We start from the raw sequence: 16,628 nt of genomic DNA, 5'->3' as shown, positions 1-16,628 counted from the left end.
CTCAGCTGAGTGTCTGTTTTTTGATGGCCTTTACACTTAATGATGGCCACCTGTTTGGGCAATAACAAAACTTGTTCTAATTTAAATAATTGTTGTACGTGTTTTACCGGAGAGCCAGCTGAAGTCACAAAGCCCTTTCTCCTCCAGTGACACAGGTCTACGTGTACTGCTTGTACAGCGTGTGCAGAATCAGTATAAATGTTCACCACTTTGTCTTTTGACAACTTACATGCTTGTATGAGAGCAATGAGCTCAGCCATCTGAGCTGAACTTGGCTGTGGGATCACATCAGCTTGCAGCACTCTGAAGCCAGCTGTTGTGTCCTCCACCACAGCATATGAAGCAACCAAACTACCTGTAGTAGTCTGATGGCTGTGTCCATCACAGTACAGGGTCAGCTATGCGTCAGGTAGCTGTTCCCAATACAAGTTTTCATGTAATCTCATTTCAATGTCTGTCTTGCTCACACAATCATGGCCTTTGGTCAGTGACCATCTGCGCAGCCATGTTTGTTCCTTCACTTGTGCAGTGTACTGTATGTGAGCTTGATTAAGTAACTGCTGTAAGTTCTGCATCCTCTTTGCAGACAATGTGAATGCTTTAGAGTCCAGAAATAATTTTACCGTGTGCGTTGTGTGTACGACAGTCTGATAGCCCATTGTGATGTGTGCTATTTGCAATATTGCTCGACCAATTGCAGCAACATGTCTCACACAAATGTCCTCTTTCAACATTATCTCGCTTAGAGCTATAGTACATCAACACCTTTCGATTGTGACTCTTACTGTCATCCCTGTGTTCATGGAATAAATCAACACTGTTTTGTAGTTACTTGGACTGCCTCGTCTCTCAGAGTCAGTATGGTAATGAAAGATACTGTATTACCCAGTTCTTTTAACCAGGAACTCAGAGAGACGAAGCGGACCACTTGGATATATTAAAAATATAACCGTGCTGGTTTATTCAAAGGATCACAGGCAAAATTAACATTACACGTCCAGGCATCTCCCACCTCCAGTCCTGCGCACAGGCAGCCCGGAAGATGAAAAAGCCCCCAAACCTAATAGCCTATACAATTTAATCACTTGGTTGGGCTAGCCCCATCCTACACAGGCAACGTCAAACCGTGACGTCACCTGATATGCCAGCTTGGCAGCTGACCAGAGCAGTAGTCAAAACATGGAGAAAATTAAAGTGTGTGGCTGTTGATTAGTGGTGTGTATCTAAAAACATACAGGACATTCAGGGACATGTCCGAACAGTAAGCCTCGGAAGATATTATGATTAAGATTACGGCTGAACATATCATGCTAATAACAATATTCATCCTGCCTGCAGACTCTTCAATCTAGTTGACCTTGGCCTAGATGCAGCCTGCAGAACTCATGACAATGAACTGAGCATTTAACAGCCTGAGCTAGACATCCTGGCTACACTTAAACATTCCTATACAACAAGTATCTAATCAATATCTAACTGACTAAGAAATTACCTAACAGTAAAAAGTACCGGGTACAACACTTCACTCACTCACAAAAGCCTGTTTGCAGTAAGTACTCTCAGAAAAGGCCGAGATGGAAGAGCTCTCTCTGCTTTCTGAATTTATCTTTCTGCAAGGTTTGTCCACAGTGATGATCTGACTGCCTCTCTCTCTCTCTGATTCTCCCTGATTTCAATAGAAGTGGAGATAGGGTGACACACAGAAAGAGAGGAGGGAGGGAGGGAGGGAGGTTTGGGTATCTAAAAGCGGCTCCAGGATCCATTCACATGCAAATGGCCCAAGGAGCTCCCACTAATCCCTAAGAGGAGAAGGACTACCCCCGCCCTTGCCCAGTGGCTGAGCTGCCAGTCAATGTGGGATGGAGGTGCAGGGCTGCAGCCACCACGGTTCCAAGTGGCTGTGACCTATAAAACAAAATAGTTTAATTCAACTGTGCCTGTTTAAGGTGACTCACTATCAGACCATTTCAACTGTTTTTACCATCCCACCCTTCTTCACTATGTTCATCACTTTATTTGTTTTATCTCTACATTTTCAAAAGTGCATTTTTGACAACCCAACAATTTAGGTTTTGGTTTAGGAACTGAAATCTTTCTAAACAATGTCCCCTTATAATTAAATTCAAAGCTGATAAAAATGCAAATAAGTTAATCTGGATCAACTTTAGTTATGCACTCACAGCATTGAGTAATGTTATGTCATTATGCCTGTATCAGGCTACATACAGACTATCATAACCAACTGATTGAAGGAGGTTGTTGACATTAAAGGAAAAACATCATAAAGTTTCCTACTAAGGTGTTGGGCCACCTTGTGCCACCAGAACAGCTTAAATGCTCCTTGGCTTTGACTCTCCAAGTCTCTGAACTCTACTGGAGGGATGAACACCATTCTTCCAAAAGATATTCCTTCATGTGGTGTTTTGATGATGGTGGTGGAGATGCTGCCTAACACATCACTCCAACATCTCAAAAAAGCTCTTCAACTGTATTGAGGTCTGGTGACTGTGAAGTCACAGCATATGATTCACATCATTTTCATATTGATCAAACCATTCAGTGACCCCTCATGGAGGCACTATCATCCTGGAAGGGACTAAACAAGTTTATCCATTAATATATCACCACTCTGTACGTGCCATGATGAATTTATTTTGGAAATGATAACTTTTAGTCATTCTTAACATCTAATTCTGAGTACCCAGATGATAAATGACAGATCAGTTTGTTGTAGGGGAGTGGTATTAGCTGGAAATATGAATAAATTAAATAAATCTGTAAAGCTGTAAACAAAGCCAGTAGATTTAATGTGAAAAATGTGGAGATTTTTACCCTCAGTAGGACTAAACTGCTGTGTACGATATTGTTTTGCTGTTAACCAGACTGACTGGAAATCAACAAATCATCACTGATAGTTTTGCAGTGGCCAATGTGAACACACCATTTACATAACAGTCACACTTCCCCTTTTTTTCACATTTCTCAGTCAGTCTCTTCCTGTGTGTAAAGACACATTCCATCCAAAACCAACTACTATTTTCTCTCCTCTGGTTACATCTCACATGAACTGACCATGATATCTATCCTGACCCTCAGGGAGGCTTACTTACAACTCTATACTAATACAGTTTTAATAATGATGAGGGCGTGATTCCCTAAATAATCTTATGGCAGAGGCAATCACAGAACCCACCCTACCAACCTTCTTAAGCTTAAGGCGTGTTTCCCAAATGCGATGTAAGATGCTCTTGACTGTAGATTAATAAATACCTCCTGAAGCTGCATGAGGGAAGCTCAGCGACCTGCTGGAAACTGCAAATTTCAGTTGTTTCTATTGATTCTGTTCATTTAATTGAACTATTAAGTTAAGTTATGATTGATAGTCCTACCAATACACAAAAAATTTGATGGACATTTGACTACACGTATGCATACAATAGAAACAGTAACATACTTATGAAACTGCAGGAGGAAACAAGCAGGAGGTAAATTGATCAAAGTTCACTTTCATAAACCTACTTTCACCCAGTAACCCGAAGACAACAAGCTGAAAACCATCATTGTTGGTTGAACAAGAAGCTGCTGTTTTCAACTCAACTGTACAAGTACATACATTCTGTATATACAAGAGTGTATACAGTTGCAAGAAAAGGTAATTGCAATGTTTGCAACTTCCTGGTTTTCTGCATAAACTGGTCATGAAATGATCTGATCTTCACCAAAGTCACAAATTTCAATAAACGACATTTCTAAGCTGATAAAACATCAACAGTCATTATCTTTCATGTTTGCGTTGGCCTTAATGTTATCTGTGCAGCAACTGTAAAGAACTCCACCAGTGACATGTGCTATGGTTCAGGTCTTTGCCTATATCTACATTTGGAGCATCTTGTCGTAATAGTGCATATATTTTGCCAAAGTACAAACCCATTTGTAAGTGACACCAGCAAATAGCAAAAGCTGTTATATGTTGGACAGACAACAGCACTGACAGCTTGCAAGCTTGCTTGGATTGTACAGCTTGGGAAGCTTTTTTTAACTCATGCTCTGATTTAGATGAACTAGCACACACTGTTTTCTTTCTACATAGTGTTCTGTGTACTAATAGATCTTGTGAAAACCACTATCTTTCCCAGTAACAGTCCATGGGTTACTAAAGAAGTAAAAAGCATCATAAACAAAAAGAAACAATTTTTGGGGGGTGGGGTGGAATAGTCAAGAAAAGAAAGCGATTAACAGAGAAGCAAGTAACAAGAAAAGAAAAGCTAAAATAATGTGTAAGGATATGGTTGAACACAAATATAGCAACAATGATTTGCAGGCAGCTTGGACAGGAATTAAACCCATGTCTTCAATCACTTGGAGGAAAAGGGAAACAGTGACAGGACATGTTAAACTGTTACTGTTGGTCACAGAAGTTACAGTACAGTTACAGCCTATAACTGTAACTAACTGCATACTACTACACACTGGGACGTTTTGTGATTTGAATAAACAACTTATAATACAATAACCAGTGTTCCAGCTTTTAACCTAACACTATAATTAATTTGTTAATCTTACTCATGAAAAGCACTACAATGTTGGGAAAAGTCCTTTCTATCAACAAAGTAATAGCTTTATTTCCAACAACCATTTCATTTCTCTTTGTGCTATAATTAAAATGTTATAAATATACAGAGCTCTGTTCTTTGTTCTGTGCTAAGATGCCAACACACTCACATCAGACAAGCAACCAAACTAGTTTTCACATGTTCAGATATGAAGTACCAACCCTGAAACACTTTCAGCACAGACCAACGAGTGCACGACCAGCAGCATAAATCAGCTCATGAAGAAAATCATGCTAGTGTAACATAGAAGTCTGAGGTCCAGTTGTATCAGCTGAAAACAGGAAGGACAGATGTGTTCTTTACCTGGTGTGGAGACACAGCAGTCAGCAGTGACACACATATACAACTGGGCAGGATGTCGCTTCACTGCCTGTGTGTGTGTGCGGAGGGGCGTGGCACTGTATGCGTGTATGTAAGTGTGAGGATGATGCATTTCCTGGCCTGTGGGGGAAACTGTTTCCTGGTTTTTTGCTGGCTATATAAAAACAATAACATACTGTTAGATGACAATAACTCTACACGTATATTCCCATATGTTTTTAACCTGTACACTTTGTGCCACTGTTAGATTCAACAAAATGTAAAGCATCTACTTGTACCTCCCTGTATCCTTTCAGATTTTAAAGCCACATTAATTGATTTTTGGCCACTTGGGGGCAACAGAATTCATGGCAGGAAAGAAAAGGATCATAGTAATCAACAGCTGTTTCACTGAACACATGAGCATGTGAGTACTGTTTTAAGATTGGTGTTAAAATGTGAATCTGTCCTTTATTTCAAGTGATTTTCCTATTATCAGCTTGTGCCAGTATGGAGTGTGGACAGATCTTCTGCCTTTGTGTACAGTCTGAAATGGAAAAATTCACATTTTAATGTTTCTAGTGTGATGGACCTTTTGTCTTGGTTCCTCCATATGTTGCCTCTGTGGCAGTGATGAATCTGAAAGCTGCATTTGTTCAGCCTGCTGGTCCCTTTCCTTCCTATGAATGACAAAAAGCTGAGTGGACAACTTTGCTAACTGAACACTGAGAGGTGATAGCATTCTTACATCACCCACATTATACTATATGATTCCCAGACACTTCACATTCCTGTCCCATTCGATCATCCCACACTACATAAATGCAGCTGCCCAGTGAATGTCCCCTATTCCTGTGACATTTCCAGTATCTATTTCCAATATGCAGAGTATACACATATATGAACATATCCCATCATTAACCATACTGTATCAAATAATTTCCTCTCAATTTGTCTCTCTCCAACATCATACTTGATAAAAAAAGTGACAAATACCTAAAAAACATACTTATCCATCCATCTATCCATCTATCTACTTACTTATCTTTGTTTGTTTGTTTGTTTACAGGGTTAGCATTAACCATGGCCTGATGGCCCGTGGCCAACATATATAACCAGCAGGTGGCCTGCTGTGGCCAGCAAGCTTTCACAAACCTTGACTGAGAATGAGACCCCATGCCTCTGTTCCACAAGCATCGCATTTCATTTGCACCTTTTAGATCAACATTCTACAAAAGTCACTTGTTGCCGGCTCGCTGCCGTTATGTCTGCGCTGCTGAGGTACGGGTTTACTAAGCCTAATCACTTCTAACCCAATTGCTAGAGAAGAACCAGAAACACTACTCACAAACTATGAAAGAAAACTGTAATGAAAACATAGGAGTGGAATGGAAGCTGGAGTTTAAGCTGTTATAATTGGACAAATAATGATACCTTCTGTGGTGTACACACGACTAACACAGGGACGATGCTGGGAGGGATGGAGGGAGGGAGAGAGTGTGTATCAGGCTCAGGAATGCATGAAGGGGTGCGAATAGACAACTGAGGTTTTCAATGAACTTGTTTTCACTTGAAAGAATAATAAAATATATTCATTCTGCATATGGATTTTGACAAAAAAACGGCTACAGTTTTATATGTATTATAGGTTTTTAACTGCTTTTTCTAATGTTTCTATTGCAGACATAATTGGCTCAGGCACAGTGCTGGGAGGAAGCAAAAGAGAGTGGAAAGAATAGACTAAATTAAGAGACAGAACATACAGCACATGTGTATGTTTACAAAGGACCTTCAGTTTTAAGTCTAAATGTATGAGACTGATTCATGAAAGTGCTCTGAGTATCCTACATGTATTTTGTTGCTCTGAGTTCCTACAGCAGAGCACACTCGAACCCTTGGAGCCCGGTTATCTGTGTCAAAAATTCATAACATATCATAACTCATTCACATCTGAAAACACAGACGTGATATACATTATATTAATCAATGTGACTTACACTTTCAGCATCATCCATTAATCTACTGCACTCACCAATCCAGAGATGTAACATCCTGGCTCACAGTATTTTAAACTGCTGCGTGTTATTTGGTGGCATGGAAAACCCTCCAAACCCGGAAATCTATTACTCAATTGCATTCCTTTGCTGTTTTGCAATGCAGTACTCTTTTCTGCTTGGTACTGTTTATGTATGCATTAAAATAATATCCTGCTATCAGAAAAAAACATGAAAAGGAAACATACTCAGTATTCTTTTGATATAATTAAGATGTTTGAGATTCAATTCAATTCAATTTGTCTATTGCCAAATCACAACAAATGTCTCAAGACACATAAGGTCCAGGCAGTTTGTCTTTAAAACATGATAAACAGCTTATAGTTGAATTAAACATTAAAGAAGCCTACTGATACATTAAACATATGAAATCCAGACAAGAATAAGCTCATACTTTTAAAGTCCTGTACAATGCTCATTATAATATTATTACACACCCAAACACTTACAGACAGGTTAGTAGAAGAATGTAGAGCGGCTGCTTCCTAGCAAATGTTGACATGCAAACACAAAGGAACACGCTGCCATCAAAGGACCCTACTGATCCTCTCTCTCCTTCTCTACTCACCCTATCCATTCACACAATCCTCCTGGATTTCTGCTGTATATGAACGCTGGCTACGTGCATGCTCCTGTCTGTTGTTTTTCCAGAAAAAGTACTATAATTTTCTCAACCTTCAAAGTCTGGACTAAACACACAGTCTATCTCTGTGTGACAAGTGGTTGATGGCGGTGCTTTAATTGCATAACTTAATTCACATGCCAGACTTCACACACCAAGCTTTTCAATTCCACCTAACCACCCAGAATTACACTGAAGACAACTGGGCTCTGTATGTGTGTGTTTAAGGAGCAGACACATACTAACACTGTTCATCCCTATGATCCTTTCTTTCCTCTGCCATGGTGGTCCTGTTTACAGTATGTCAGCAGGATATATTAAAATGCAGAGAGAATTTGTTTTTCATTTGATGAAAGGTTAGCTCAATAACAAAAACTCATGGATGCAGATGGCCATACATGCATAAAGCATACTCCATTTTCAGTCTTTAATCCTAAACTGTGATGCATAAAAGGAAAATATATTGTTTCAGTTTTAAAATACACTTTCTACTCTATCTGTTATATGCATTTTAACCATATTTCTTATGCCATTTTAAAATGACACATTTTTTCACCGTTCTTGCTGCTATTTTCTTTTGTTGACATATTACTATATTACTATTATTATAATTCACATTAGAATAATTAGAATATTTCCTCCCAAAAAGTGGTTTATTATTTCATAATACATACTGTTTCTGCCACATATTTGTTGTGGCCTGTTTGAAACCAAATTTTAGATAATACGTGCACAAATCTCCAAGTGAATGTGATGTATGTTGCATATAGTTGGTGCTACTCCAACGTGAGATATTCAGCTCACTGTTCATGACTCTGACTCACTTGCAGTTTTGAATAGTTCATTCCAGTATGAGCCTCTAAAATTCTTGGGCTTCTAATAGTGTATTATAGACCATCTCGTCTTCAAAGCTGCCTCCACTAACAGGTCAGCTCGGCCCCCTCTACCAAAAAGTTCCCCAGAGGAAGCCTTACATTGTCAAAGAGGATTTTGAATTCTTCTGCAAAGAGTATTCTGAAGAATCGAATCCACATGCAGATTAAATGTACTATATAATCCTATTACTACATTTTAAAAGAGGTGGTGTACACTTGGTAATTGAGTGCCTCGTAGTTTGTGGTCTGATGTCAGAGATGTGAACAGGCTGAAATTAATTTGAACTATTCTGAACTCTTCTATGACGACTTAACCTGTGTTCAGTGTAGGACTAAGTAGGATTTGTCAGGCCTCAGTGCTTCCCCCAGGTGGTGAAAAAGTCCATCTGCATAATCTCTCTGTCCAAAATAGACACACACACACACACATAAACAGATAAACTGTGCTGACTGCAAGGTGAAGAGTTTGTGGTATTTATCTAAACTGTCTGTAAGCTGCCTGTGAAGCAAAACTAAGCTCACCTCACACATCAACAGTGAAAACAATAGCTGACAGAAAGCAGACCTTCTTTTACAGGAAAGGCTTTTCTCACTACCTTACAATGGGGGCTATGGGGAAAGTGCTTGTTGGGTTGGATCCCCATGGATGGATCCAGATTAATTTGATGACCCCTTAACCTTTCCCCCTCCATCATCCTAATATAAAACTTGCTCAAAAAGCAAGGACTGGCATGAGGAGTTGCACACATTCATGATCCCTAGAAGATAAAAGTTTTTGATTTCTTTCTTTTTGCTTAATCCTGAGCAATTAATGTTTTAAGCCCAAACACTGATAAGGCTCTATATGCTATCACAATGCTATCTGCATTCACTTTGCTGCACAGATCCATGTAATGCAAATGTCTTCACATCCCCACGTCCACAGGAAACCCAAAAAATGTGGCACTGTATCAAGTGTACAGTGTGAACACCTCTGGCCACTTCACAGTAGTATGAAGGAAAATGTGCCCAGTTTGAGTCAGCGGGGGGGTATGAACACTGACGGCTGAGGCACAGTAGTACAAGGCACTGTGTTGACCAATGAAATGCATTTAAGCACATTCCTGGTTGATTACTTGTAATGGGAATCCCGTATTTCTACAGTTTATCTTGAAATCATCGTGACAAAAGTTAAAATTATTTCTGCTGTGAGAATTTTTCAGTCTGTGAATAATAATGTAATCCTCTGGGCAGAGTTTTGTCATTTGATAATCTGCCTGGAAGCTTAACTCCTTTATGCATAGTGGTCACTACAGTGGACAGAGATTCAAATTCAATATCTTGTACGCCTGGATGGGTTTGGTCCCCACAGGCTGTGAAAAAAAAACCAGTGCCGGCCACCTAGTGGCATCCACATGTAAGTGCAGGAAAAAGCCCCAACATCCTAAATGGCCAAAAGAATGTTGGGTATGCCAAGCACCCCCGCGATATCTGCCCAGTCTTCTTTAGAAGAACATTTGCAGATAAATTAAGATGGTGATATCAAGTAACATGATATAATAATTTTATATTTCTGATTTTCATATTATGTGTCCCCTAAAGTGGACATCATGCTTTACTAATACTGTCCATAATAACATTTTTAGAGTAAATCAGTTAACATGTTATAATTATTTAATTTCTAGTGTTTGCTGAAAAAAAAAATTCTAATTAAATTAATTGTATGACTAGCATTTGTACATACTGAAGTCAGGTTTGGCTCAGCGAAACACTGGCCCCAGTTCACTGAAAACAAAGAATGTAAACAAGTGATGTCGCATTGCACATTACTGCATCTGCATGCAGCGTCTTGCGGCTGCATGCTTTGTCAGTTTTCATAGTAGACAGAACTGAGAAACTGATGTACATGTCAACAATGCAAAGGAATCAAATAGATTGCAGGTTTTTATTTTGAGATTTATGGACAATATTATGGCAGAAACTAACTACTTTCATTACCAGTTAATCTGTTGATCCATTAAATGTCAATCAGAAAATAACAAAAATTGCTGAGTGAGAAAGTTCGGCTGGTATGCGTGTATCGATACTATGGGAAATGAGTATCGGAAACTTTTCAGCTTTATGGAATCAATATGTATTGAAAAATGGATATTTTTCACAACAGTTTCCATGTGTTGAACATTCACTCTGTGAGCGTTTTTTCTTGTGTGTGGTGGCTACCGCTGCTGTGGCCCCCAGCCACTCTCTGTTTCTCCTTCTATCTCCTTCATAAGCACAATCCATGCCAGAGATAAGAAGTGTGCCTATGGCAAATGAAACATTATTCTGATCTGTTCTTATAAATGGGCAGGTGGATAGACATAGGTAGATGAATGGATAAACCAGCCTCCTTTGTTAACATGCCTGTATGTAATGTACACAATACCCAGGGACAGATGTGGAGCAGATAGAGTATCTCATCTTGAAAATTGGCCTCTGAATTGTAGATATAAAACTATAGATGTTCCACCATGTATTTGTAAACCTTATGAGGTTACTCTTGCTTTGCACCTCCACATGCAGGCCAAAAGTTTGTGTCCACGCTGATGGTCCACACAGCAAAAAGCTCGATTTGAAGTATGAATAGGAAAGCATATGTGTCCGTTGTCTGTGTCCACGTACGCATGAGTGTATGCACAAAGCATGTCTGTCCCTAATTCTGATGTATTATCTGTTTCTATATACAAGTAAATATTATGGTGACCTCTTGCAACCATATGACCTGAGCAAAGGAGTAATTTAGGTGATACAATATGCAAAGCCAGAAAGTCATTGTTAGGTGACAAACTGAAGGGACAAATGACCTGTACAGATCAGAGGACTTGTTGCTCAAGAGGCAGACTAGATGGTGTAATGGTGGTGCTAGAGAAAAGATGAATGAGTTACTAAAAACATGAATTCATCCTCTAGGGAACATATCACCTGTGACTATAATACTTTGTCACGAACAAAGGAAAATTTTGACCAGAGTTGCTGCTAGATGAAATGTCAGAGTCAACAAAATTACTCCAAAGTCTTACATGCTTTAGTGAGATGCCTTTGGGAACAGTAATTACACATTTTTTCAGGTGCTGCATATACCTCTAGTGACACTGCTTTCATGGCAATGATTATTTTGTCAGTCACTTAGTGACTTTGAAATATCTCAGCAGTTACTGGATATTTGCTCCATCATGAGGTTTTGTGTGAACTGTCTCAAAAACTACTGGGGAGTATAATTAAGGAGATCCCTTCTTAATATCATTCCCATCAGCCTGAGCTTTACAGTCAGCTAACCATCCTAAGTAACAACAGTTCTGTAAACTGCAGTGGATCCATATAGAGTGTAATTATTCATTACAGTTTACAGGACCGTGTGACTCAAAGAAGCTCATGCGGCAAGCTATAATCTGTGTTTAAAATAACATTTTCATACACATTAATTTCCACAAAGTAGACACTTTACACATTATTGTAGCTCTGACTGAACAAGCATATGCAGAACACTTAGCACAGATGTATGTTTAAGGAGAAAGGCGCAAATGAATAAATCAGTCTTGCGATAAAAAGAACAAGCAGTGACTTAATCAAGATAAAACTGCAGTCAGTCAGAAAATCAACATTTTTATCCAGCCCTATCCATCCTGTTTACATCTGAAAGTGTTAGAACGAGAACTTGTTCCAAATGGCCAAAATGGAAAGAGGAGTGAAAAGCCAGTTGTTACAGGCATGGAAATATGATACCATCTAAACAAAGGGATATAAGGGGACATTTATAGACAGTCAGCCCTGAAAGCGTTGCGCTCAGTTGTTCACAGAAAATGTGAGATAAAGAGATAAATCCGAACTGCCACTCAGACTGACTGTCAGATTGTTGGTTTCAGAAAGTTACATACATTTTGAGACACAGCTGCTCTCCAATTCCTAGACATCAGAACAGTATGGGAGGAGAGGCTTTCCAAAGCTGTTCAACCACTCAAAAAGCATCTCTGATGAACTATACACAGTTTAACTGTCTGGGCCCAGGCACCTATCCAAAAGATACGTACCTATGAAGGTCGCATACCTAAGACACTTCTCTGATTGGTTCCAACTAAGGGGGTGATAGCGGACCAGTGTTATACAAAAACCACTGTTACACTTGTTCTGGGTCACTCACTCTGCAGACTGCATGATATTCTTTATGACTACGTTCACACTGCAGGTCTTAATGCTCAGATCGGATTTTTTGCCAAAATCCAATTTTTTTTGTGCTGTTGTTCACACTGTCATTTAAATGCGACTGCCATCTGTCTCATGTGTGATCAGTATACAGCCCTGAAGTTACCCACATGCACAGAAGAGGATGTGACGTCAGACGCAGCGTACTGTGTTTACGGAAATAAAAATGGATGTGGCTCGTGATAGCATGTGCATAGCAATGTACCTGACAATTTGCAATCGACATAAAGACATAATAAGAAGAAGAATATCAAGAAGAAGGAGAGCACAAATATTGCTTATGGCCTTTTGTGGAGCAGTGGCTGCTACCTCTGTACAGAGGAATGTGTGGGTGCGGAGTCGGAGCCAGGACTGGTGGGATTCTGTGAGGGGCTTCACGGATACAGAATTCATTAATAATTTCCGAGTGAGAAGGAAACATTATCACCACCTGAATCACTGTTGTCTGCCATTTTTTTATTACCCCTCGCCTCCTCCAGCGCAGAATTGTGACGTCTGTCGCATTTCAATGACATAAAAATCGCATGAAATGCGACCTGGCCGTTCAGACTGAAGTCACATTGCAAAACATCGGATACGTATCCGATTTAGGACCACATATGAAAGTGGCCTCGGTCGGATTTGAAAAAATCGGATTTGTGCTGTTCACACTGTCATAAGGAAATCGGATATGGGTCGCATTTAGGCAAAAAGATCGGATTTGAGTCACTTCACCCTGCAGTGTGAACGTGGTCTATGACTCACTGAACTTTCTTGTAAGAAATAAAATACATAAAGGTAGCTTGGTTGTTCACTCTTTATTTCTCCAGACTAATGTTAAAATTTCCATCACAGTATTTACAAAGGTTACTTTGTACATACTGTGTTTGTGTTTGTTTGTGTTTGTTTGAAGACTAGTTAACATTCCATGTTCCCTTCTGCTTGTTGTTATCCATGTAAGTTATCATATCTACAGTGTAAAATCAATAAAAGTGGCTATCATAGTAATAAAGCAAAAGGCCTATTTCACATTGGCAGAAAAACGATATGAAAAAGTGTGGAGGCATTGACAGCAGGGTCACTGTGAGGGTCAGGGTATTGACGTAGCAGTAGAGGAAAGCACACACACTGCAAACAAAGAGACAAACCCAGGACTCTGGTGACACACATGATTTTGTACATATGCAGTTGCACCTCACTGATGACCCACACACACACATACACACACACACACCCCACACACAAAATGCATATATCTAATCTACATCTGTTTCTTCATCTATTGTTGTATCTCTATTATTTTCTTTCCCTCTTTCCCACTCTCTTCTCTTGATTCATTCAGCTGAAGCGTAAACTACATTATAAACTGACAATGTGCGTCTGTAGTGCGTGCACATCCTTGTATGATGGTGTCTGATAAATAAAACTGTCACATCACTCAATTCACCACAAATTACTGTTTGCTCAGTGAGCTGGATTGTCTATGATGAAAACCAAAGAGCTGAGGATGAACACAAACATACACCTGCATACACAGAGAGCAAGCCTACAGCTTTCATTTTCAACAGTGAGATTAACTATAACAATTTTGGAACTGCTGTTTAGACTCTCTCACTACATTTACATTACAAATCTCAATATTCAATTCCAATCTTTTTGTCTGATCCAATTTTTTAGTGTTGAAGGTTCACAATCATGTTTATAAGTGGCATGTATCTAGCTCTGAGGTGAACACCCTTGAGCTCCTAAATGGCCATGCATGCAAGATTTAACTTACATGTGCATCATGTACAACAATCAAATTGTACAATTGCAAAAAGTTTCTTTTAATTTGGCATGATCAGAAGCTTCTCCATAATAGTTCAACAAAGGTAAAGCATCCTCATCTCTCCACTGACCCCCGTATGTGTTGCCTTTCTTCTTGATGTTTATTTTTAACCAATCTGTGAGAGGTCAACACCATTGACTGTATGAAATATGGACACCGTGACAGCTCCCAGAGGTGAAGTTACCGTGACTTGTTTGCCCCTGGCTGGTTGCAGTATAGGCCATAAATCCCACCTCATCCATCTTAGCAGATGGGACATGGGCCAAAATTAAAACTCAAAGTACAAATCAGATAAAATTTTTCCCAGAGGTCACTTCTGTTGTTTTTGGTAGATATTTATCACACTGACGTGTGTACCAGTGGTCACTTTTCTGGCACGTTTGTTTTTATTTTATTTAGTTATTTGATGATATAAAAAGGGGTGTATTTTGGATGATTTGACAGTTTAGATTAGTGACCTGGGCCTGTGATAGACTGGCATCCTGTCCAGGGTGTACCCTGGGATTGCATGGTCAGATATCAGATCTAGGACCATATATGGCAGTGGCCCAGAAAAAAAAATCCAAATTTCACACATCTTTGAAAAGATCAGAACTGAGTCATGAGGTGGGAAGAAATCAGATTTCAGAGTCATTTTGAGAGGTAATGTGAAAGTAGCTTATTTTCTCCTTCTGTGTCATGCATGAAGCATTCAGGCACAGCATTAAAGTATAGGGTTTGTATGGGTGTTAAGTCCTCTCATCAAATCATTTTTACACATTTGTAAATCTGGGATTTATCTTTAGAGCTACAAACATGCATTTGTGGCCTTCTTGAGATGCACACAAATCGATGTTTATCCATTTGTAACCTTTACTGTATTTGTAAATCACCAAATACACATATGTGGCTTGTTATGATAGGATTGTACACCCACAAGTATGAACATTGTGCCAGTGTTCAAAACCCAACACACAATCACTGAAGTTACATGTGTTAAAGAGAAGAAAATAAAATTTAAGTGTAAAAATATAATTGGGGTTGCAGATAATCAGAGCCATTGATTACCATTGACAAGTCATTACAATCTCCACACCGTATAGTGTTGACTTTCTGGTATAAATTTAAGACCCAGCTGAGATAACTCTGATCATATCACTAAAACATCACCAGTGTTATTTTGTCAGACTTGACAAAGCTCCTCCAGAACTACAGGAGACTGTCAGGTCTGCTCGGCGTGACCTGCCTCTCTTCCTCCTTCCTCCTTGAGCGAGACTGTGACACACCCCAATCCATGAGATCAAAGGGGAGTTAGCTCAAATGGTAGAGCGACTGAATAGAAACAGAAGTATAAAATGAATCTTTCCCTGATCATTTTGGTCTTGTCTCCTACCTCTATCCTAGCCTGCCATGACTGTGAGCCTAGCCTGCCATGACTGTGAGCCCAGCAGTGTTCACCTATAGACCCCTTTCTCCACAGAAAACACGTTAAGAAAGCAGAAGTCAGAAGAAAGTCAGGACATCGCTTATATTAGTTTGAGGGAGACTGTGACAGGCCCCCATACACAGAGCGAAAGGGGAACTAGCTCAAATGGTAGAGCGTTCGCTTCGCATGTGAGAGGTAGCGGGATCGATACCCGCGTTCTCCAGAGAAACTCAACTTTTAGAGTGTACCTGGACACACGAAAAGTGCTTTGAAGCACAAATTACAAGCATGACACAGGCTTTGTTCATGTTTCATCAGAACAGTGTTGAAAAGCTACCCAATGTAGAGATTGGAAAAAATATCATATAGTTACAATATGTAGAAAGTTTTTGGCACAGATCAGACTTTTTTTTTATGATAAAAATTAAACAAACAGTGCCTGCTAATCTACTGATTTATGTACATCCCATTCTTGCTGCACTCACTGTTTCAGTCTGCCATGACTGTGAGAGACGCAGTGGTCACTTTCAGACCTTTTGACCACAGAAAATGCTTTGAGAAGGGAGAAAGAAACCAGTCTCCTATACAAGAACTTTCTTTTATTTTCCTCTTGACAAGTTTGCATTTACAGAGCCTCACAGGAGGCCTCTCACAGGACAAGGAAGGAAAGGCTTAACGACAAGGATGGGATTCGAAACCATGCGTGCAGAGCACAATGGATTAGCAGTCCATCG

At 39.6% G+C, this 16,628-nt stretch overlaps 1 protein-coding gene and 1 non-coding gene across 5 annotated transcripts in view; one reads left to right on the top strand and one right to left on the bottom strand.

Moving 5' to 3' along the window:
- septin12 (septin 12) overlaps positions 1–16,628 on the bottom strand; it is an 89,633-nt gene that overhangs the window by 34,148 nt on the left and 38,857 nt on the right. The window contains exon 1 of one of the 4 annotated variants that reach the window (XM_020608267.1): positions 6,946–6,991. The exons of 1 other annotated variant lie outside the window; for it this stretch is intronic. In XM_020608267.1, coding sequence (XP_020463923.1) covers positions 6,946–6,964 — 19 coding nt within the window. In that variant the 5' untranslated portion in view covers positions 6,965–6,991. Of the gene's footprint in view, positions 1–1,530; positions 1,607–4,916; positions 4,974–6,945; positions 6,992–16,628 lie in introns of those variants that run through there. 2 more of the 4 variants (XM_020608266.1, XM_020608268.1) reach the window with 2 other exon arrangements.
- trnaa-cgc (transfer RNA alanine (anticodon CGC)) lies at positions 16,045–16,117 on the top strand. Its single transcript has one exon. It is a non-coding gene; the product is annotated as a tRNA-Ala (tRNA).

The sequence above is a fragment of the Monopterus albus genome, unplaced genomic scaffold, assembly GCF_001952655.1.
Source record: "Monopterus albus unplaced genomic scaffold, M_albus_1.0 scaffold92.1, whole genome shotgun sequence".
Taxonomy (NCBI): Eukaryota; Metazoa; Chordata; class Actinopteri; order Synbranchiformes; family Synbranchidae; genus Monopterus; species Monopterus albus.
This window is presented reverse-complemented; position numbering and strand designations above follow the sequence as displayed.